The sequence below is a fragment of the Syngnathus typhle genome, linkage group LG8, assembly GCF_033458585.1.
Source record: "Syngnathus typhle isolate RoL2023-S1 ecotype Sweden linkage group LG8, RoL_Styp_1.0, whole genome shotgun sequence".
Classification (NCBI taxonomy): domain Eukaryota; kingdom Metazoa; phylum Chordata; class Actinopteri; order Syngnathiformes; family Syngnathidae; genus Syngnathus; species Syngnathus typhle.
In genome coordinates, this window is record NC_083745.1 from 7590669 (window position 1) to 7609178 (window position 18510).

General features: G+C 39.6%; 3 protein-coding genes across 4 annotated transcripts; 2 read left to right on the plus strand and 1 right to left on the minus strand.

Annotated features, from left to right (window-relative positions):
- The first annotated feature begins 719 nt into the window (after nucleotides 1-719).
- On the plus strand, nucleotides 720-6710 carry LOC133158027 (inhibitor of nuclear factor kappa-B kinase subunit alpha-like). Of its 2 annotated transcripts, none has more exons than XM_061284819.1 (22): nucleotides 720-1012; nucleotides 1286-1396; nucleotides 1588-1682; nucleotides 1781-1898; nucleotides 1973-2042; nucleotides 2117-2205; nucleotides 2274-2363; nucleotides 2452-2576; nucleotides 2711-2818; nucleotides 2899-3034; nucleotides 3133-3333; nucleotides 3454-3556; nucleotides 3661-3784; nucleotides 4225-4376; nucleotides 4552-4613; nucleotides 4694-4803; nucleotides 4872-4921; nucleotides 5014-5122; nucleotides 5197-5344; nucleotides 5428-5471; nucleotides 5559-5658; nucleotides 6132-6710. In XM_061284819.1, exons 2-22 carry the CDS (start codon nucleotides 1292-1294, stop codon nucleotides 6210-6212), a joined length of 2220 nt encoding a protein of 739 aa, XP_061140803.1. In that variant the 5' UTR covers nucleotides 720-1012; nucleotides 1286-1291; the 3' UTR covers nucleotides 6213-6710. The 2 variants fall into 2 exon arrangements, with proteins under 2 accessions (XP_061140803.1, XP_061140802.1); XM_061284818.1 differs by having other exon boundaries at nucleotides 721-1012; nucleotides 1283-1396.
- A 425-nt stretch (nucleotides 6711-7135) lies between these two features.
- erlin1 (ER lipid raft associated 1) lies at nucleotides 7136-12423 on the plus strand. Its single transcript, XM_061284821.1, has 12 exons — nucleotides 7136-7266; nucleotides 8276-8402; nucleotides 8661-8742; nucleotides 8931-8977; nucleotides 9158-9219; nucleotides 9326-9451; nucleotides 9524-9597; nucleotides 10145-10203; nucleotides 10335-10426; nucleotides 10527-10616; nucleotides 10732-10811; nucleotides 10991-12423. Exons 2-12 carry the CDS (start codon nucleotides 8293-8295, stop codon nucleotides 11165-11167), a joined length of 999 nt encoding a protein of 332 aa, XP_061140805.1. The 5' UTR covers nucleotides 7136-7266; nucleotides 8276-8292; the 3' UTR covers nucleotides 11168-12423.
- Nucleotides 12424-14097: 1674 nt separating this feature from the next.
- On the minus strand, nucleotides 14098-18445 carry spef1 (sperm flagellar 1). Its single transcript, XM_061285061.1, has 7 exons — nucleotides 18095-18445; nucleotides 17515-17626; nucleotides 16834-16981; nucleotides 16718-16763; nucleotides 15709-15793; nucleotides 15193-15298; nucleotides 14098-14839 (listed from the first exon to the last, which is right to left on the minus strand). Exons 1-7 carry the CDS (start codon nucleotides 18201-18203, stop codon nucleotides 14702-14704), a joined length of 744 nt encoding a protein of 247 aa, XP_061141045.1. The 5' UTR covers nucleotides 18204-18445; the 3' UTR covers nucleotides 14098-14701.
- Between the last annotated feature and the right edge of the window lie 65 nt (nucleotides 18446-18510).

Sequence of the window (18510 nt, forward strand, 5' to 3'; positions counted from 1 at the left end):
CAAAGGGGATTTTGTCCTTGAAATCCCCTTTGAAGAGACTACCTCATACATGACGACATTATTAGTCACCTTTCCGCTTTCCTGATTGCTACAGTCATATCATGGCCAAGGTAGGAAACAGGAAACATGAACAGGAACATGAATGAAAACATCCATTAAGACTGAATGCTTCCTTCCCATGATTACAATTGAAGATCGGGGCTACTGACTGTGGACTATTAATTGTCAGCACAACTCAGGCATGAATTTAAAGTTGTGATCAAATTTAGAGTCTATCTTGTTGGTCACTGGTTTTGCCACTGTTGATCTCTCCAGACATGGCAGATATGTTTTGATTTTTTAAAAAAAAAGAAAAGTGAGATTAAATATTTGAATGAAAGGGACATATTATAACATATGATGGAAAATATACTCGTATCATGCAGAACCACGCACGTCATGCTCCACTGCTAAGTCAAAGCCAAATGTTTGAGAAATATTAAATGCAGGATGGCTGGATGGATAATGTCTCCTAAGGTAAGCGTTGGGTGTATGGCGCCATCTGCAGACAATATTTAAAACCTTACCATGTAGAGTGAGGTATTTTCTGGAGCAGGGTCATAAAATTGATGAAAATAAATTGGCTGAAATCCGTTGTTGCATTAGAACGATTAATGCTGACAAAGAGACTAGATTACAACAATTTCTCATCTTTTTTTTTTTCCCGAAGCGATTCACGCACGCATGCGCAGTTGTACTTACGCGTTGACTTTACTTTCACTTTGTTTTGGAACACTTTGTTTGGTTCCATTTACCATCAACGACAGCATAAATAGACAACAAATATCTCCAAAGACAAGCACGACAGATCGGGAAAGCTCACGGTTTTGTTACTTTAAGTCTCAGTCGTGAACAGTGACGAAAAAAGGACGGTCATTCATAGTTTGCTAACTCGGGAGGCTAATAACTTATTCAGGGTTAAATGTTGTGACGCGAATAATTTATGGCACAGCAAAACTGACGCCTAAAATAGGTAAGAATTTCACCAAATTTGCAAGTAGGCCTCTTTCTATCTTCTTCACAACTTTTGTAGTACCTACTTAGTGTATGTGTTTGCAGTGTGTGGCAAAATAAACTGTCGAAAAATAAATTCTCACCCAAAACACCCAAATGATGGTGATTTTACTGTTGAGAGAATGTATACAATAATATTAGTGTGTACAACAGTGAGTAAACAAATGCTCTTTGTCTCATCTCAAAAGTGCAAAACACAAACCCTCCAATGTTCTTGCTGTGTCTTCAGCAGGTGACAATGGAGCGGGCTTCCATCAAGCAGAACCAGTTGTGTGGCCCATGGGAGATGAAGCAGAGGCTTGGGATGGGAGGTTTTGGGCATGTCTACCTATACCAGAATCTTGTAAGTGCTGTAATTCACATAATAAACACACAGGAGCGTGTAAATAATCTGAGATGTCAGAGAGACAAGCGTACTCCAAGATCTTTTTCAGTGTGGAGACTGACTCCTGCATTAGAGAAGCAAGAAATCAAATGCATCTTTATTTGTGCACTTTAGTGATAGTAGTGTTATTATTTTTATGTGTTGAGCAGAAATCGGGGGAGAAGTTAGCTGTGAAACTCTGTCGCCTCGAACTGAGCTTCAAGAACAAGGAACGCTGGGGAAGAGAGATCCAGATCATGAAGAAGTGAATATGGATGCATTGACTATTATATTGCACAAAAAACATGATTTTTAACAAAAATATTTTTTTAACAATGGTATTTATTTATCCTTTTTGTTTAGGTTGAACCACGTGAATGTTGTTCAGGCCAGTGACGTTCCAGAAGAATTGAGCTTGATTGCTCTGAATGACCTACCGCTGCTAGCCATGGAGTACTGTTCTGGAGGAGACCTACGCAAAGTAGTTTTATAATTTATTTATTTAATTTAATTTAATTAAATTGTCACTACATATGTATGTTCAAACCTCTTAAGGTTCTCAGTAAACCAGAAAATTGTTGTGGGTTGAAGGAGAGTGAAGTGCTCTCCCTACTCCGTGACATCGGTAAGTTTTTTTCTTTTTTTGCTGTAAAAGCTCTCGTGGATGACTCTGCTTAATGCATTTTAATTTTTTGACAGGATGCGGTATTGAGTACCTTCATGAAAATAAGATTATACACAGAGACCTCAAGCCTGAGAATATAGTTCTGCAAGAGATTAATGGCAAGGTAAATCACAATCTATGTTTGCAAAAGTGCCATATGTAGCTGATTTCTCACTTTTCATTTTCCTCCAGCTTGTCCATAAAATTATAGATCTTGGTTATGCAAAAGATCTCGACCAAGGCAGTGTCTGTACGTCCTTCGTCGGAACCCTCCAGTATCTCGTAAGTGTACATTGTTCACCTGTAGTGTCAATCTATTTTTTCTTTTCAAATTACAACCATTCATAAAGTGGAATTTTATGCGTTCTAGGCTCCGGAGCTGTTTGAAAGTAAACCTTACACGGTAACTGTGGACTACTGGAGTTTTGGAACAGTAATCTTTGAATGCACGTGTGGTTTTCGCCCGTTTTTACACCATATGCAGCCCGTACAGTGGTGAGTTTGATAAATGCTTCGTAATTCATTTCCTGCATAACTTCTGACTTATGAACTCAGCCTGAAAAAGCAAATGATGAATGTTTCTAATGTTTGCTGTATTTGTAGTATATTTATATGCGACTTTTTAATAGGACAAGTCAGGTTAAGAATAAAGGTGCTAAGGACATCATGGCGGTGGAGGACATGAATGGAGAAGTTCGATTTTCAACCCATCTTCCATATCCCAACAATCTCAGCAGGTAGAAACAAAAGCAACTATCATTATTCTATAAATCAAGAATTTCATTCTCTCCTAATGTTTGCATGTGCTTATCTTAAGGCCGTTGTTAGCGCCAGTGGAGAATTTGCTGCAGATGTTGTTACTGTGGGACCCGGCAGCCCGTGGCGGGGGGTTGGATCCTGTTACGAAAAAGGCAAACTGTTACAAGGCTCTCCAGAATATCCTCAAGATGAAGGTCAGTAATGAACAACAACAATTACTCCAGACGTCATGCAAAAGCTCTTTCGCAAATGTTCCTCGATCAAGATAACAATTCCCAAATCTGGTGCTCAGGTGATCCATGTGTTAGATATGACGTCAGCCCAGATGCACTCTTTGATCCTGGAGGCCGAAGAGAGCTTACACTCCTTGCAGCTTCATCTGGAGACGTGCACACAGACGCATATCTCTCCCCTAAATCAAGAATTGCTCTTAGAGACGGGAATCTCCCTGGACCCACGCAGACCTCCTGCACATTGTTTACCGGATGGTTTGGTATGTGACGCTTACGCAAAAGCATATTTGCTGTGAATGATCTTTTTGCAGCCACTCTTGTTGTAATTTGTCATCAGTATGTATGTGTGTGTCTTCATTTTTGTTGTTTTTTTGTGTCAGAGAGGCTGGGACACCTTCATCGTCTTCCTGTTTGATAAGAGCCTATCCAAGTACTCAGGACCCCTCACTGCCAGACCCTTGCCTGAGAGTGTCAACTTTATAGGTGAGACTTTTCACTTTAAAATAGCATCCAAATCTTCGTTCTTCAATTCAAGTTCAACAGTTTAATGTGCTCCATTCAAAATTAAGTCTCTTTTCTTTCTGCAGTCAGAGAGACAAAGACGCAGCTCCCACTGACCACATTGAGGAAAGTATGGGGAGAAGCAGTCAGCTACATCTGTGGACTAAAAGACGACTACACCCGCCTGTACCAGGGACAAAGGGCTGCTATGTAAGTACATGTACCTAATTGTCAGTCGGTTATTCCTTCAGAAAAATGGTAACCAGCTGGGCGTGCAATAGCAACATTAATTTATGCATAAATCCATATAAATGTGCGACAGCTTCGTGGTGTGACGTCTAAAAACAGCTGGTAGGGCTGGGAAATTCTAAAAGAAAATTCCCGACCCCCTACATTCTGCATTGGTGGCGCAAGGGTACAGAGAACTGACACAATCCGGTCGGGGAATTTTATAGTTTTAATAGTCTTACATCGATCATTCAAATGCAAAGGTGTGGCTGCTCATGCCTCTGACCTATTTTTATTATTACTATTAAAAATAACCTAACCATTGTTACCATTAGCAGTGTTTTGTGCACTTTTACAAAGTGTTGCCAAAAAAGCTAGAAATAGCAAAAACAAGATCAGTCTAATCTTTTGTTTGTGCGTAGGTTGAGTCTGCTACGTTATAACACCAACTTAACCCGCTACAAGAACCTGCTCTTCTCCCAGTCACAGCAGCTGCAAGCCAAGCTGGCTTTCTTTAAAACCAGCATCCAGCATGACTTGGAGCAATACGCCAAGCAGAAACACACAGGCATCTGTGAGTTTCTCCTTTGGTCATTCATGCATCCATTGATGAAGTCTACACACCCCTGTTCAAATTTCTGATTTTTGCGATATAAGAAAAAAGATCAAAATAAACCATTTGGAAATGTTTTATATTCACAGTATTTGAAATGAAAGCAAATCATCTGCTTTTGTGTGTTTTTGCGAAGCTTCAGAGAAGATGCTTAGGACGTGGCATGAAAATGAAGCAAAGGCCAATGGCTTTTCTAAGGTAAGAGAAAATGTGGAAAGGCATAATGGCTTACATACCATTTGAGAATTCACACATTTCACAAATGCTTTCTGCCGTAGGTTGCTGATGTTGGATATCTGGATGAAGAGATAGTTGCGCTCCATTCTGAAATTGTGGAATTGCAGCGGAGTCCATTTTTGAGGAGACAAGGAGACTCGATGGAACAACTGTCAGTATATTTAAGAATCATCTCAGTGCTGTATAGTGCACACAAAGTAACTTTGTGCCTTTCCGCAGCGAGGGTAAAGCTATTGAACTCTACAAGCAACTAAAAGCTAAATGCAAAAGTTAGTGAAGATTTTCACATTTATTAAAATTAAGTCTATAAAATGTATAAATATACCGTAAATAAATGAATACATTTTGTGTTTCTGTACAGGCCCCGACCTACCACATGGTTACAGTGACAGCTCGGGCATGGTGAAGGCCATCCTGCAAATGGTTCAGAACCAAGACCGAGTGCTGAAAGACTTGTACACTCACCTCAGGTAATTCATTCGTCTCCAGCCGAGCAAAGTGCAGCACGAATGTTCTACTTATCCACACTTGTTTTTCCCTCTAGTACAATTCTGGTATGTAAGCAACGCATCGTTGATTTGTTCCCAAAGTTGGAGAAAGCAGTTGAGAGCATAAAAACGGCAGAGGCAGCCGTAATGCAAATGCAAACAAAACGCCAGAAAGAGTTCTGGTACCTTCTGAAGATTGCCTGTGTGAGTCAAATATTAAGTCGAGAGTATTCAAATATTCATTTGCCGTGCTATACTTATTTGAAACCTTGTGTTTGTGTCTTAAGGCCCAAAACGATTCACAGATTTGTGTTCAGCCATCCACTGATGGGTAATGTGCTGGGATTAGAAAGCTTCATCATACAAAAAAAGTCTAAAGGATGATTTTTAAAAACTAGACCTTTTTTTTCTCTTGCAGAGGAACTGTTTCTCAATTATTGGATGAGAACTGCCATTATCTAAATAAGCTCACTTCTTTGCTGCAAGATGTCAGCCTTGAGAGAGAGCAAAGCATGATGGTACGTTCTCCACAGTGGTTTTTTTTCTGGTCATTATGGTTGGAATCATGCATTGTAACTCCTCCCATGTGACAGAGCCCAACAAATCATTTATTCAGAGTAGCTTAACGAGTGGAGCAAGTGTGTGTCTGAACCTTATTTCTTTATTTGCAACATCCTTTGTCTTGTGATCCTTGCTTTTTACATGTTAGCTCCTCCTACCATCCACCACACCCTTCAGTCTTTTTTTTTTTACTTACTTTTACTTAATATGGATACTCTGTTGATATGCTACTTAACCAAGAACTAATTGGAAATGGAATAATTATCTTCCGTGATAGCTTGTCAAATTGGGAGTCACTACATAGACGTGTTTTCCCCTGTCATTCTCTTATTGAAGTCCAGTAAACTTATGTTGTATTTATTTACCACAGTACCACTACACCACATTTAAAAGTCTTAAGTTGAACTTTATCTCTATGTTCTTTTTTTAGGATCAAGACTGGAGTTGGATCCCTAAGGATGCAGCAAAACCCAACCAAAAGTCTTTGAGCGACCAACCAGGAACTCAATGAATCAAAGATACCTTAGTGGTGCAATACAACATATATGTTCCCTAGACGGTTTATGATGTAGTGGACAGGCTTTATATTAAAGCCTGTTAGCCATAATATAAGCTATACAGTGGTTTTGTTCGTTTTGTGTTACAGCATGTAAAGCAAAATGTATTTATTTCACTAGTGAAACTGAGCAAAGTGAAATGTGCGCCATACATATTCCTCACTCGCTCAAGGAGTAAAATTAATAATTTTGCAAATGAAACAATAATGGTAGTTAAAGTATAATTTTAAGCAAATCATCCAAACATTATCTAAGAGTTAACCATAACTTATTCTGCAGGTGTTGTGGTAAACTGTCCAAGAGGTATTCATTAAAGGGAGTGAGTTTGTTGTCCTGAACCTTTCTAAGAGTAATATTTTGATTACCACCTTTTGCTCCAAGAGAGGCAATGCAGACAGCACTTACAAGCACTTACAGTTCAATTCTATAACAATAAACCGTAAATGACTTCACTTTTTGAGTGTCAAGGTTATTTTCTAATGGTAGAATTCTCAGCTCTTGTATTAATGTATTGATTAGTTGTAGCTACTAGTAAACATACTTTGTAATGTGGGCAGTGACATGACATGTCAAATTCAAAAGTGAAAATAATTCCCACGGTACCTGAAATCAGCACACCAAGCGCAAAATAATAAAAAATATAGTTCATTTTAGCTTTTACGTTCAATAGAGTTGCATTGGACTGTTACGATTTGTTTGCTTATTGAAGTACAAATGTTATTCAGCTTTTCTATATATTTTATATATCTTTATGGACTTTATAAAACTAATAGATTTAATTACGTTCTCGATCAATTCTTGGGTCTTCTGGGCATTTAAATTGGCAATATTTGGGTAGTGACCTACATTTTTAGGTGGTACCTGGGTGTAATATGTTTCAGAACTAAAGATAATTCCGATAGTCCATGAATGCAGCACCGCAACGAGCCCAAACTAAAACTGCGGTAGGCGGTTGAGGGGGATGAGACGTTGAATGAACGCCAGGAGAGGTGACTGTTCGCGATAGTGGTAATTTCATTTTACTACATTTAATTCAATTCGGCACTCAAACATTGTTGCTCGTATTTTTCCCAACAAAGCTACGCCTCGCTTAGTAGATTGCGGAGGTTATCAGCGCAAGCAGTTAGCACACAGCATGCATGATTACGGAATCCGCCCCCGGTAGTGAAGGATAGCTCACGCCACGGCTAACTGTGGCTAACACACGTCGTTGGTCTTTCAGCAATGCATCGGTCTGTTGCGTATTAAAAATGGGAAGTCATGATTGCGAAGAATGCTCTTTGTTTATTTTAGTTCATCGAAATGCATTAGGCCAGTCTGTGTGCCAACGCTTGTTAGCAGTAGTCATTGTCATCTGTCAGTGTAAAATGAACTGGCGCGACAGTTGTGTGGACCTTCGAATGTTTATTGGCTCCGTTGCGGTGAAAGGATTCTGTAAATCTGCGTGCTTATTCTGTTATTTTGTCAGATTCTTAGAACGACGGAATAAATCACTTTTAAATAAATAAATCACCTGATATTCGAAACAACGAGACATACAGTGAGTCTATAATTATCGCAAAGTATTTTCCAAATTTACCCCCAATTCGATGTGGATGACTGGATGCCCCCCCCCCCCCTAAAATATTAAATGATAATGTTGCATAATCTGGAATACATAACATTTCGTTCCATTTTCCAACACTCACAGGAAAGACACAAACGCATTTTAAATGTTACATTTGGACCAATTAAGTGAATTTAGATGATTTTCTGCGATGCACCTGATGATGTCACAGCATACTAAAGTGGTTGGGAATCATTAAACCTTGCAACCATAGGTGGGCCTTAATAAAATGTACAGTCTTTTTATTTCACTCATGTCAGTTGGTGACTTATTAACAAGGACTTCTATTTTACACCAATCCTACGCTTGTTTTAATCGCTTGCAATAAAAAGGCAGCAGAATAGCTCCATGCCATTTACCATACGTGTGCAAACATTTTAGGATGTTTAAACCATGGTCATCTATCTACAGGTGAGAGCCCAGTGAGGATGACGCCACATGTCGGGGCTGTTTTTGCAGCAATTGCAGGGGTGACGGCTGTCCTGCTGCACTCCTCCATTCACAAAATAGAGGAAGGCCACCTTGCTGTCTACTACAGGTACTGCTAACTGTACACTGACACGACACTAACCAGTTTTCCTTTGAAAGGAGAAAGAAAACGTGTAACTGGCGTCAAAGATAGGGTTATGATGCGTTCTAAAGTTTCCACTGTACGACAGTTAAGGTGAACTTGTTTGTTAACATTGTGCCCTACAGACGATTTCCTTCACTCTACCCGCCTACGTTGTAATCAGCAGATAACCAGCTATTTCGAAATCATTGCACAAGCTTCTTCTTTTTTTTTTTATGTCTTTAGGGGTGGAGCTTTGCTGTCAGGTCCCAATGGTCCGGGATATCATATCATGCTGCCTTTCATTACCACATTCAGATCAGTTCAGGTAATCTCTTCTGGCATCCTTCTCACAAGAATGAGGGCAGTTATAATTAACTGTGTATCTCATCATACATACAGGCAAAACAGGAAATTGTTGTCTCCTTATCTTGCAGTTAAACATAAAAACAACAACATTGTAATTGCTGTGTTAGCTGACCTATTCCGTTCATTTTTTGTATTCTTTTATTTCAGACAACATTGCAGACTGATGAGATCAAGAATGTACCTTGTGGAACAAGGTATAAATATTATACTAATATATATATATATATATATATATATTTTGCTCAATGTCTGCAACTAAAAAAAAAGGAATAAAGCTATTGAATAATGTCCAAAAACTATGAGAATAAAATAGAAAGTATTTAAAAAATAAAAGTTGTTTGAGAATTTTGACACATTTTGATTCTCCTTGCCAGTGGCGGGGTGATGATCTATTTTGACCGAATAGAGGTTGTCAATATGCTGGTCTCCTCCGCAGGTACAAAATGTTCAGATTCAATTGCAAAAGCTCCTTTTCTTATCGCATGCTACTGTTTGTCATCTGCCTGGCATCACAGTCGTCTCACTTCCTGATGTGTTTCTAGTGCTGGACATAGTGAGGAACTACACGGCCGACTATGACAAAACTCTCATTTTCAACAAAATTCACCACGAGTTAAACCAGTTCTGCAGCGTGCACACACTACAGGAGGTCTACATAGAGCTCTTTGGTTTGTCTCTCCCCCTAAATGATAAAATAAGTCATGGTATGGCAACAGATAAAATATGATTTCATTGCCCAGATATCATTGACGAGAACCTGAAGACTGCCTTGCAGAAAGATCTTAATGTGATGGCCCCTGGACTTACCATACAGGTAAGAGGTAACAAACGATTGCACGCAAAAAAAAATCATTCTTTGTGAGAAGCGCCATTGTTACACTGCTTTAATACTGCACACATTTTGGTTTGACGTAGAAATAATAAATGGTGGAAAGTACAAAAAAAGGAGCTATTGTAAACAGGCTCCCCATTCACAGGCGCACACAGCAGGAAGCGATGAGATTCTCCGCTGAAGAATACCAGGGCTAAGATGGAAATGTGTCCAAACGGGTTAGCACAAGACAAACACTAGATTCAAACCAAATTAACTAAATCAAACAAAACTTTTTTGACAAACTTTTGTGTGATCAGTATCAGTTTCCATGGCTCCAATTCCACTCAAGAATATTATCCAATATCAGTCTGTCTGTTTTATATCTATTCATAAACATTTATTTTCTCTCTTTTCTTAACATTATGGCCTTTAGTGGTTTTATTTGCCATCAAACTTGCCCGTGATTTATGAAATATGATTTATGAAATCACACTATTGATTTCAAAGGTCTTTTTCTTTCTTCCCACTCTAACTCAACCGGATGCAGGCTGTCCGCGTAACCAAGCCAAAGATCCCCGAGTCTATCAGGAGAAACTTTGAACTCATGTGAGTTTGACCTAAAGTTGATATCTAACATGCATTTTTTGGGTGTGACATACTTGGTTCAAGTGAGTTCAAAAGCATAAAGAAAAGTGTGCAGTGTGTGTGTAAAATAATGTGTGTGTGTGTGTGTGTAGGGAAGCAGAGAAAACCCGTCTCCTAATTACGGTTCAGACACAGAAGGTGGTGGAAAAGGAGGCGGAGACTGAGAGGAAAAAAGCCATTATCGGTAAGTGGGGATTTTTTTTATTCTGGTGGTTTAATTTGCACACTCTTCTATTCCGCTCACCACAAAGCCCGCCTGCTGTGTTGATCCGTGTCGTGTGCAGAGGCTCAAAAAGTGGCTCAGGTAGCCGAGATCCATTTCCAGCAGAAAGTGATGGAGAAAGAGACAGAAAAGAGGATCTCTGAAATCGAGGGTCAGCTAGCCGCCTTGCTTCAGTATTTCAATACACGTGCAGTACTTCCCGTTCATCTCTTGAGACGAATATTTCTTCTATTTCTGTATCTGGTGGTATCATGTGCCATATTCAGATGCCGCCTTTCTGGCCAGGGAGAAGGCCAGGGCAGATGCAGAATACTACACCGCCGAGAAGGTTGCTGAAGCAAACCAGGTATAAGACATTGTGCACACACATGTAACTCAATGCATGTATTTCAATACACCTTTTGGCATCCTTCTGTTGTGGGAGCAACCTCAGTAGAAATGCTCACCGCAATGTCAAGATGAACTTAAAACACGAGTGAAATTCTGCTTATGTGGCTTCACAATCACATCTGCTCTGTCTTGTAGCTGAAGTTAACCCCTGAGTACCTGGAGCTGATGAAGTACCAGGCTATAGCGACTAATAGCAAGATTTACTTCGGCCAGGACATCCCCAACATGTTTGTGGATGGAAACCTGGGCACACCCAAAGCCGAAAACAATCAGAAGGCACCCAAGCGGGACTCAGGGATATCTGATTTGTAAAGAGCAAATAGAGATTTGGAGGATTTGATGTGATCAAAAAGCAGAAGGGAGAAGGTAATGAAAAGGATACTTTTTTTCTTTTGGAGGGGTTAAGCGTAAGAACAAAAAGCCTGTAAAAGCTTATCTGCCTGTAAGGCAACAGCAGGGGGTCGCTAAAATTTTCTTGTTTAACTTTTTTTTAATGCTTTTGCCTAACCTCGTATGCAAAGATCATGATCGTTGACACGGCCTATCTGGACTGGAATGCAGCGTGTGACACTAATTAGAAACAAGAGGGTGATTTGTTTTGGCGTGTTAGGGAGTCAACGGCCGATGAGGCTTTTTTGTTTTTAATGCTTAGTTGGGCATTTCTTGGTTGCAGTTCAAACAGTGCACTGTGGCGTTTGCCAGCTGCTTAAAGAAAGCGGACTTTAATATTCTAATGAGAACGGCGGAGGAGCTTCCTGTTCTTATTTGGTCTGCCGAATTGTGTTTTGTTGTGTGGCCTGGTGCTGATGGTAAAAGTAGTGCCTGCTCCTATCCACCAATGCTTTCTGTTTAGAGCTTATTGGGATATCTCAGGAAAATAACAATTTGTTAGATGCTCACAAGGACTTTTTCCCTAATACTGGATCCGAATGCAAATCCCTTGCAAGTTCCCTTTCCTTCGAGTTTACTGGTCTAGGATCAGAAGGAAGTTACGGGCACGAGAAAATAAGCGAGAAGGCTACACAACTGCTCGACCGTCATCACATTCGGATGTTGCATACTAACTGCACAGTGTCTCTCAGTCTTTGCCAAACAAAATTACGCTTGTCATAACACTATCATGCTCCTCTTTTGTAAAATGCAGTTAATTAATAGTGCTTGTGCCGGGGCTAGTTTGACTTTTTTTTTCTTCCCACCCTTGGCTTTGTTTAAAGAAAATGCGAGTTAGCCATGGTTAACAATGGTGGTTAGTCACGCTGTGGTGCATCAGCGTCGACGGGAGCCAAGAGAAAGACACCATTTGTGTCCAGAGTGACGTTTGTGTCCATGCGCTGATGTTTACGTGACCCCCGAATGGCCGCACTCTCGCTCCGCTTGCTGAGGCGGTGGCAGGTGATGGGTATAAATCACTCAACCTGATTTATTTGTTTCTTCTTGTTGACATTTTGTACAATCTGTGAAATTCTCCAAGATGGTTTCGCCTTGTTTTTAAAGGGTTTATATGCAAAAACAATGTTTTGACAATATTCTTAAATAAAACCTATTTTGGTACCTCTCTTCTCCATGCATCAATTGACTGAATTATTCATGTCAATATTCTGAATTTGTCAGTAAAAAACAACTGAAAACTATTTTATTGGCTGCAGTTTCCCCGTATGATGCTTTTAAAAGTATTTCTAAAACATTTGCATATATGTAAACAGTTTAAGTTTATTTGAATTTTATGAAAGTGAACATTAGAAAACAAAAGAGTAATTCCGAAAGCTTCCAACAGGGGGTGCACTGACATCATAAATACTCAGCTCCAGTTAAAAGAGCCCAAACAGCAAGGCAATACATATTTCAGCTAAAACAATGGACATAAATTCTGACCATTGTAGCCACGTGTGGATGACTGGACCAACGTACACAGTGTCACACCTCGTGTGTCATGAGCACAACATCAACACATCAACAGCTCCATGGTCCTGAAGGAGGTCAGCTGTTCATGCAGGAAGCACTCAACATGTGTGAGCATGTGAGACACGGTTTCCTCATTGTGAAGTCCACAATACCCTGTGGGGTCACTTTAAGTAAATTAAAGCCATTGTTTTGGTTGCTGAACTCTGAGAAGGACCCAATTAAAAACCAGCACGATGGAAAAGCAAAGATATGTTTCACTGCTTAAAATAAACAAACCAGTTGAGCGGCCGGGTTCTTTTGTCACTGATATGGCAAGATAAATAAACCTGGTTAATGTGAATATTGATGTTTACTGAGTCCAGTTAAATGGGTGGTCTGGTGCTGTGAGGAAGTCAGGTCAAGTCTGTGTCTGCTGAAGCCCACCAGAGTTAGGGCGTGGCTGCTGGGATGATCCGTTTGAAAGAGAAGAGTGATACAGAGATGGTGATTCACTCTATCATCATCATCTATCATCATCTCTGTGCTCGGCTTGTTCTCCTTTGCATTCCAATCCTGTGTGCTGGAGCTTCACACTCATGCTAAAAACATCACCTTTCAAATATATATATAATTTACTGACTATCACGCATTTTTTTGCCCCTTACTCAGCTTGGTTTTCTCTCATTTACTTCATTCTGCATAAATCATACAGAGCATTTTTTGAGAACACTGGGGCCTCAACTTACAAGTTTGACTTGTTCCTGACCACTTTCCCAATTCAAAGATCTTGTTACAAATCATATTTCTCATTAAAATGAATGACAATTAGGCAGTATATCTACTTTCTTTGGCAATTGGTCGCGCAAATTGTGCCTGGTAACAAGATCTTGCGCAAATATGGAACGCTGCCAGTATCTGAGTTATGTTGTTTATATCTGCGAGATAGCCAAGATGTTTTGCTTGTGAAATATTATAACGATGGAAACCATTCTCATAGTTTAGTCTTGCATACTTTTCTGTCTTCAAGCTATCCTGTTCTAAAATTGACCCACTTGTGTCAGCTTTCCAACATGACCTAATACTTTATCATTAGACTAAGACAGGCTAGTGATGCTGAATCGGCATTTATGTCTTCTTATTCCTATCAGCCTCATCTTAACTGTTAACGTTAGGGAAAAAATGTGCTATCTTAAAACAAAACTCACACTTAGAGGAATTGCTTTATAAATAAGTCTTTGCGTTTTTAGACATGTGTGACGAACTGACAGTGCTTGTCAGTAAACCTAACACTGCATGTCATTGTGTTTGCAGCTCATTTCTGAACAGTTCTATTTGTTATTCAAGGAGTCACGTTGGAAAAATAAAGTGGTTAGACAATTTATTGAGCACGGGATGGTCGGACATTACAAGCTGAACAAAGGATGGCAGTTTAAAATTAAAACAAAAAACAAGCACATTACCGCTTCACACAGAACAGAACCTCATTATTTAGAAAAAAAAAAAAAAGGCACACTAAATTCTCTACAGAAATAGGAAAAAAATAATGAAGGCAAATATACAGTAAATCTCACTTGATACTTTCACTTAGATAAATTTACACTATGAATAAAGTTGCTGGTGTATTTCTAAGCCTATCCTTACAAACAAGACTCTGTTTATTTTTCTCTTTTTGGGGCTTTTTATTTTAATATTTCAAAAATTCTCAACCAGAATCAACAAGTAAATATGAGCAGTCACTTGGCGGCTTATGCCGTTTGAAATGAGCTTATTTTTTCACTTGTATGAGGAGAATGGCCTATTAGTATTTCCAATGGGAAAAAAATCCTGGTTTCACTGTGAAATACATGTGAACCTTGCTTCTTGTCTTGTAGAGGGATTAATTGACGCTAAACAAAAAATTCATGGTTATTTATCTAATTATTTTTTGCCTTTGAGTTGTAAAGTGTGGATTGTTCTTTAAAGTGCTTAAATGCTGCTGGGTTTAGAACCAGTGTATTTTCCTTTTACACAGGTACACATCTCCAGATTGTGCCTCAGATCATCTATCCGCATGTCCTTTAGCTGAATCAGGCGCTCCAACTTGCTCACCTTCATTTGCAGGATCTACGCACACACACAGACACACAAAAGTGAGAAAACAACAGGCAGTGTATTGACTGAAAATCAGCGAGATGTGATGAAAAAAGAGGAAGTGTTGCACATTTGTGTCCTTGTGTAGCCTCTTGCCTCACATGCAGATGTTGTCACACATTGAGTTATATCCGCTTAGGTGAAACTGACTCACTGACCACTGCTGACACAAATTGTACCGTATATGCGTGCGCACACACACTTACACACTCAGGACACACACGGGCAAAATGTCTATATGACCTGCTTTTTCCCAGCAAAGAATGAAAATGGGAAGACAAGTCAAGCAATGTGTTTCCCAGATTGGTTTGTGCCTGTGTGTGTACCTCCACTGTCTCCTGCAAAGCCATGGCTGCGTGCTCTTTTTCCTTTAGCATTTGGCGTACGGCTGGGTCCAAGTTGGAATAAAACTGAGCTGTGTGTTGTAGTTTGCTGCAACAAGAGTAACTTGAATCATAGTGGATACACAAAAAGGTCACAGACCCTGTTAAAAGTATAGGTTTTTGGTATAAAAAAAGAGAAACATGAGTTATTTTCCCAGAAAATGAACTGTGACTAAGTAATTCGACTGAAAAGTAAACAGAAATATTCCAGGGGGAAAATGTTCAATTGGATGGAATTTATTACTATGTCAAGCATGTGACAGAAATAATTTTTTCTGTTCTATTTTTTCTATATATAATACTTTTTTTCATCTTTCTTTGTTAGAGTTTTTCTGTAATGTCTGACCTTAAGAGTGTGTATATTTATGCAATGAGGTTATTTCTGTCTAAATGATTCTAGTCTATTTTTCTGTTTATTTGGTCGATGTCAGGTATTCACGGGAAGCTTTATTTTGTTACCTCGTCTCCATTTTCAACTTGTCATCCCGTTTCACCTCCTCGCGTACAATCTCGGACAGATATCTGGCCTCACTCTGATTAAACTCTGAAGCAAAAAGGACATAACGTGACACTCCCTCCAGAATCATGTTGACTTTTTCGAAGAGCTGAATTGTTGGACACCCAAAGAAGTCCAGTAAATCGTCTGAGCACAAACGTAGGGTGAGTTGGGGAGGGGGGACTATGAGGATAAGCAGAACAAGGGAGGGAAGGCCTTGAAGTTGTGCCATGCTGATATTTGTCAGTGATAAGGCCATCTGCTGATAATAGGATGTGTGCACTGCGTCTCTCTGTGATAGCACGCAGGGTGGAGGGAAAGAGAGGAAAGAGGAGCGGCTCTGAGGTCAGCTCACAAGGTTATATGGCGGGGACGGACGGATGAGGTGTGAGAATTGGAAGCGAGCCGTGTCAGCGACTGACGCCCAAAAGGTTGCGACATTTGCTTATTGCGTGTGTGCTTGTGTGGTCACTCGATAGCAAGATATGCAGTTATAGGAAAGCGGATCAACGAGGAATTGTCTAGAATCAGCATGTAAATGTAAATAATTAGTCATGGCAATTTTGAAAAGCCAGAGTTGAGCAAATTGTGAAAAATTCTTGGAAAAAAGAAGCTTCTAACTATTTAATGCCACACCCATCAAACTAGACAATGACACGATTTCCATTCAAAACAACCAAACGACATTACCTTAATAAAAGCCCGCTAACATATAATGGAAATTGCCTTTGACGTTCTCACAGTTACCATGGATACTTGTTTTACAACATTTTAAGCAAGGGCTATTTTATACAAATGGTGTACCAACTCATAGACAGATAATTTAACACTACTCACAGGCATATATTATTTATCCTCTACAAAGAGACTAATATTACAGCAAACTATACATTCTATGCAATTATACTATTTATCTGTGTTTCCTAAAGTACAGGAATTGTATTAGAATGGAGGAACCATGGCTGTGGTTACCTGTGAGAGTTTTCTCTGGGTACCTGGTGTCATAATACTCCAAATCCTGCATTGAAAATAGACATTTAGCGACGCACATAGCACACACATGTATGTAGGCTTACAACATCACATACTGATATGGTGTGTGCCTTCTGGTCCAACTTCTGATCTATCTTTTCCCTGAGGCCACTCAGCACACTTTCGATCACCCCCGCGGATCGCAGTATAATCATTTTCACTGACTTCTCAGGCACGTTGAAGTTCAGCTTGGAAAACACTTTCCTGTGTATGCAGAACGACACTCGATAACGCATACACATCTGTTTGCAATTGTACCGACGTTACATGTTGTGATGATAAACACCGGTGGGATCCTCAAGGTTGGCTGCGAGCCATTTAAATGGTCCGGGACAGTTTTTGGACTGGTTCTCACCCCCAGATGAAGAGAGGTGTGCTAAGTTTGGCCACTGAATATGTTGACGGGTCTACTGGGAGTGGTGGGTTGGGTGGCACTAGACATACTGAATCCCCATCGTGCCAATATTCCATCAGTGCAACTATATTTATCAGCTATACTGTAAAAAATATTTACTCTGTGTAAATTCGTTTCTCGGTCATGGCCAAACAAAAACACCACAGGAACCCTCAAGTCAAGTGTGTTTGGGATACACACTCGCTGGCTACTACTTTCCTTCCGCAATCTAACTCAGGACTGGGAAACATCCTGATGGCTGTACAAGCCTGCGAGAACGTTTGCCTGGAAATATTTTTTTAAATTTGATGAATGAATGCATGGACCATGAGATGCTTCTCGCCTGTTAAGGAGGTTCCAGTTGCTTAGCTTCTGCTGAGTGGAGCTGGCAGGAGTGTAGTTGTGCAAGTCGATAATCTTTGGGAAGAAATGTTTCACGACCTCAGCCACCATCACTGCAGACAGAAAGCAAATACATGCATAAAATATGATCTCGTACGACATTATGAGGCAACAAATGGCACACTAGTTTGCATAGCAGCGTACATATGGGGCACACACCAAGGCAACACCTATTTTTGATTATTTTTAATACATATTTATGACCTTTAAGTGTTTTACGCACAGGCCTAAATTTATACAATTAAAATCATAACCATAAAATATGATCGAGAATAAAAACACATATTAAACTCATGCAATATACATACTGACCACATCATTATTTATGTCCACCTGCACAGTCTCTTGTAAATCAATACAAAATCAATAATTGCATTAGTATGCCTGATATTGTCATTAAAAAAAGAAGAATTATTATCTTTGTAAAAGCAGAATCATCGATTGACTTTCTTTAGACTGCGCAGGTATCCGTCATGATTCATCTGATGTCTTAGTTTTAGCTTTAGCCTAATTTTAAGTACCTCCGTCGCTGAAGTCATTGGCGATGTTTCTTTTAGGTCTTGAAAGACGAATTTTATCGATCCACGCATACAAATCCTGCAACTCGTCCTCGTCTAACTCTTGCTCCATTCGTTATCCGGGTTTTTGTTACTTTATGAATTTAATTTTGACAATTTCAAGCACCAGACAATTTCGCTTGGTTGTTTTCGGTGGTTGCTAAGCAACGCATCGTAAAAGGCCAGAGCGAAAAGCAATAGGCGCATTTTACGTCACTCTACGTGTATTATTACGTTGTTTGCTAATAGTGTGTCTTATGCAAGGTTTACGTTTATAATTAAATCCACCTTATTAATGAGGAAAAGCAGAAACTTCTTTCTATGTTTCTCCTTACTGTGACTTAAAGCAATTTTCCCCAAAGAAAAATACACAAACAAAA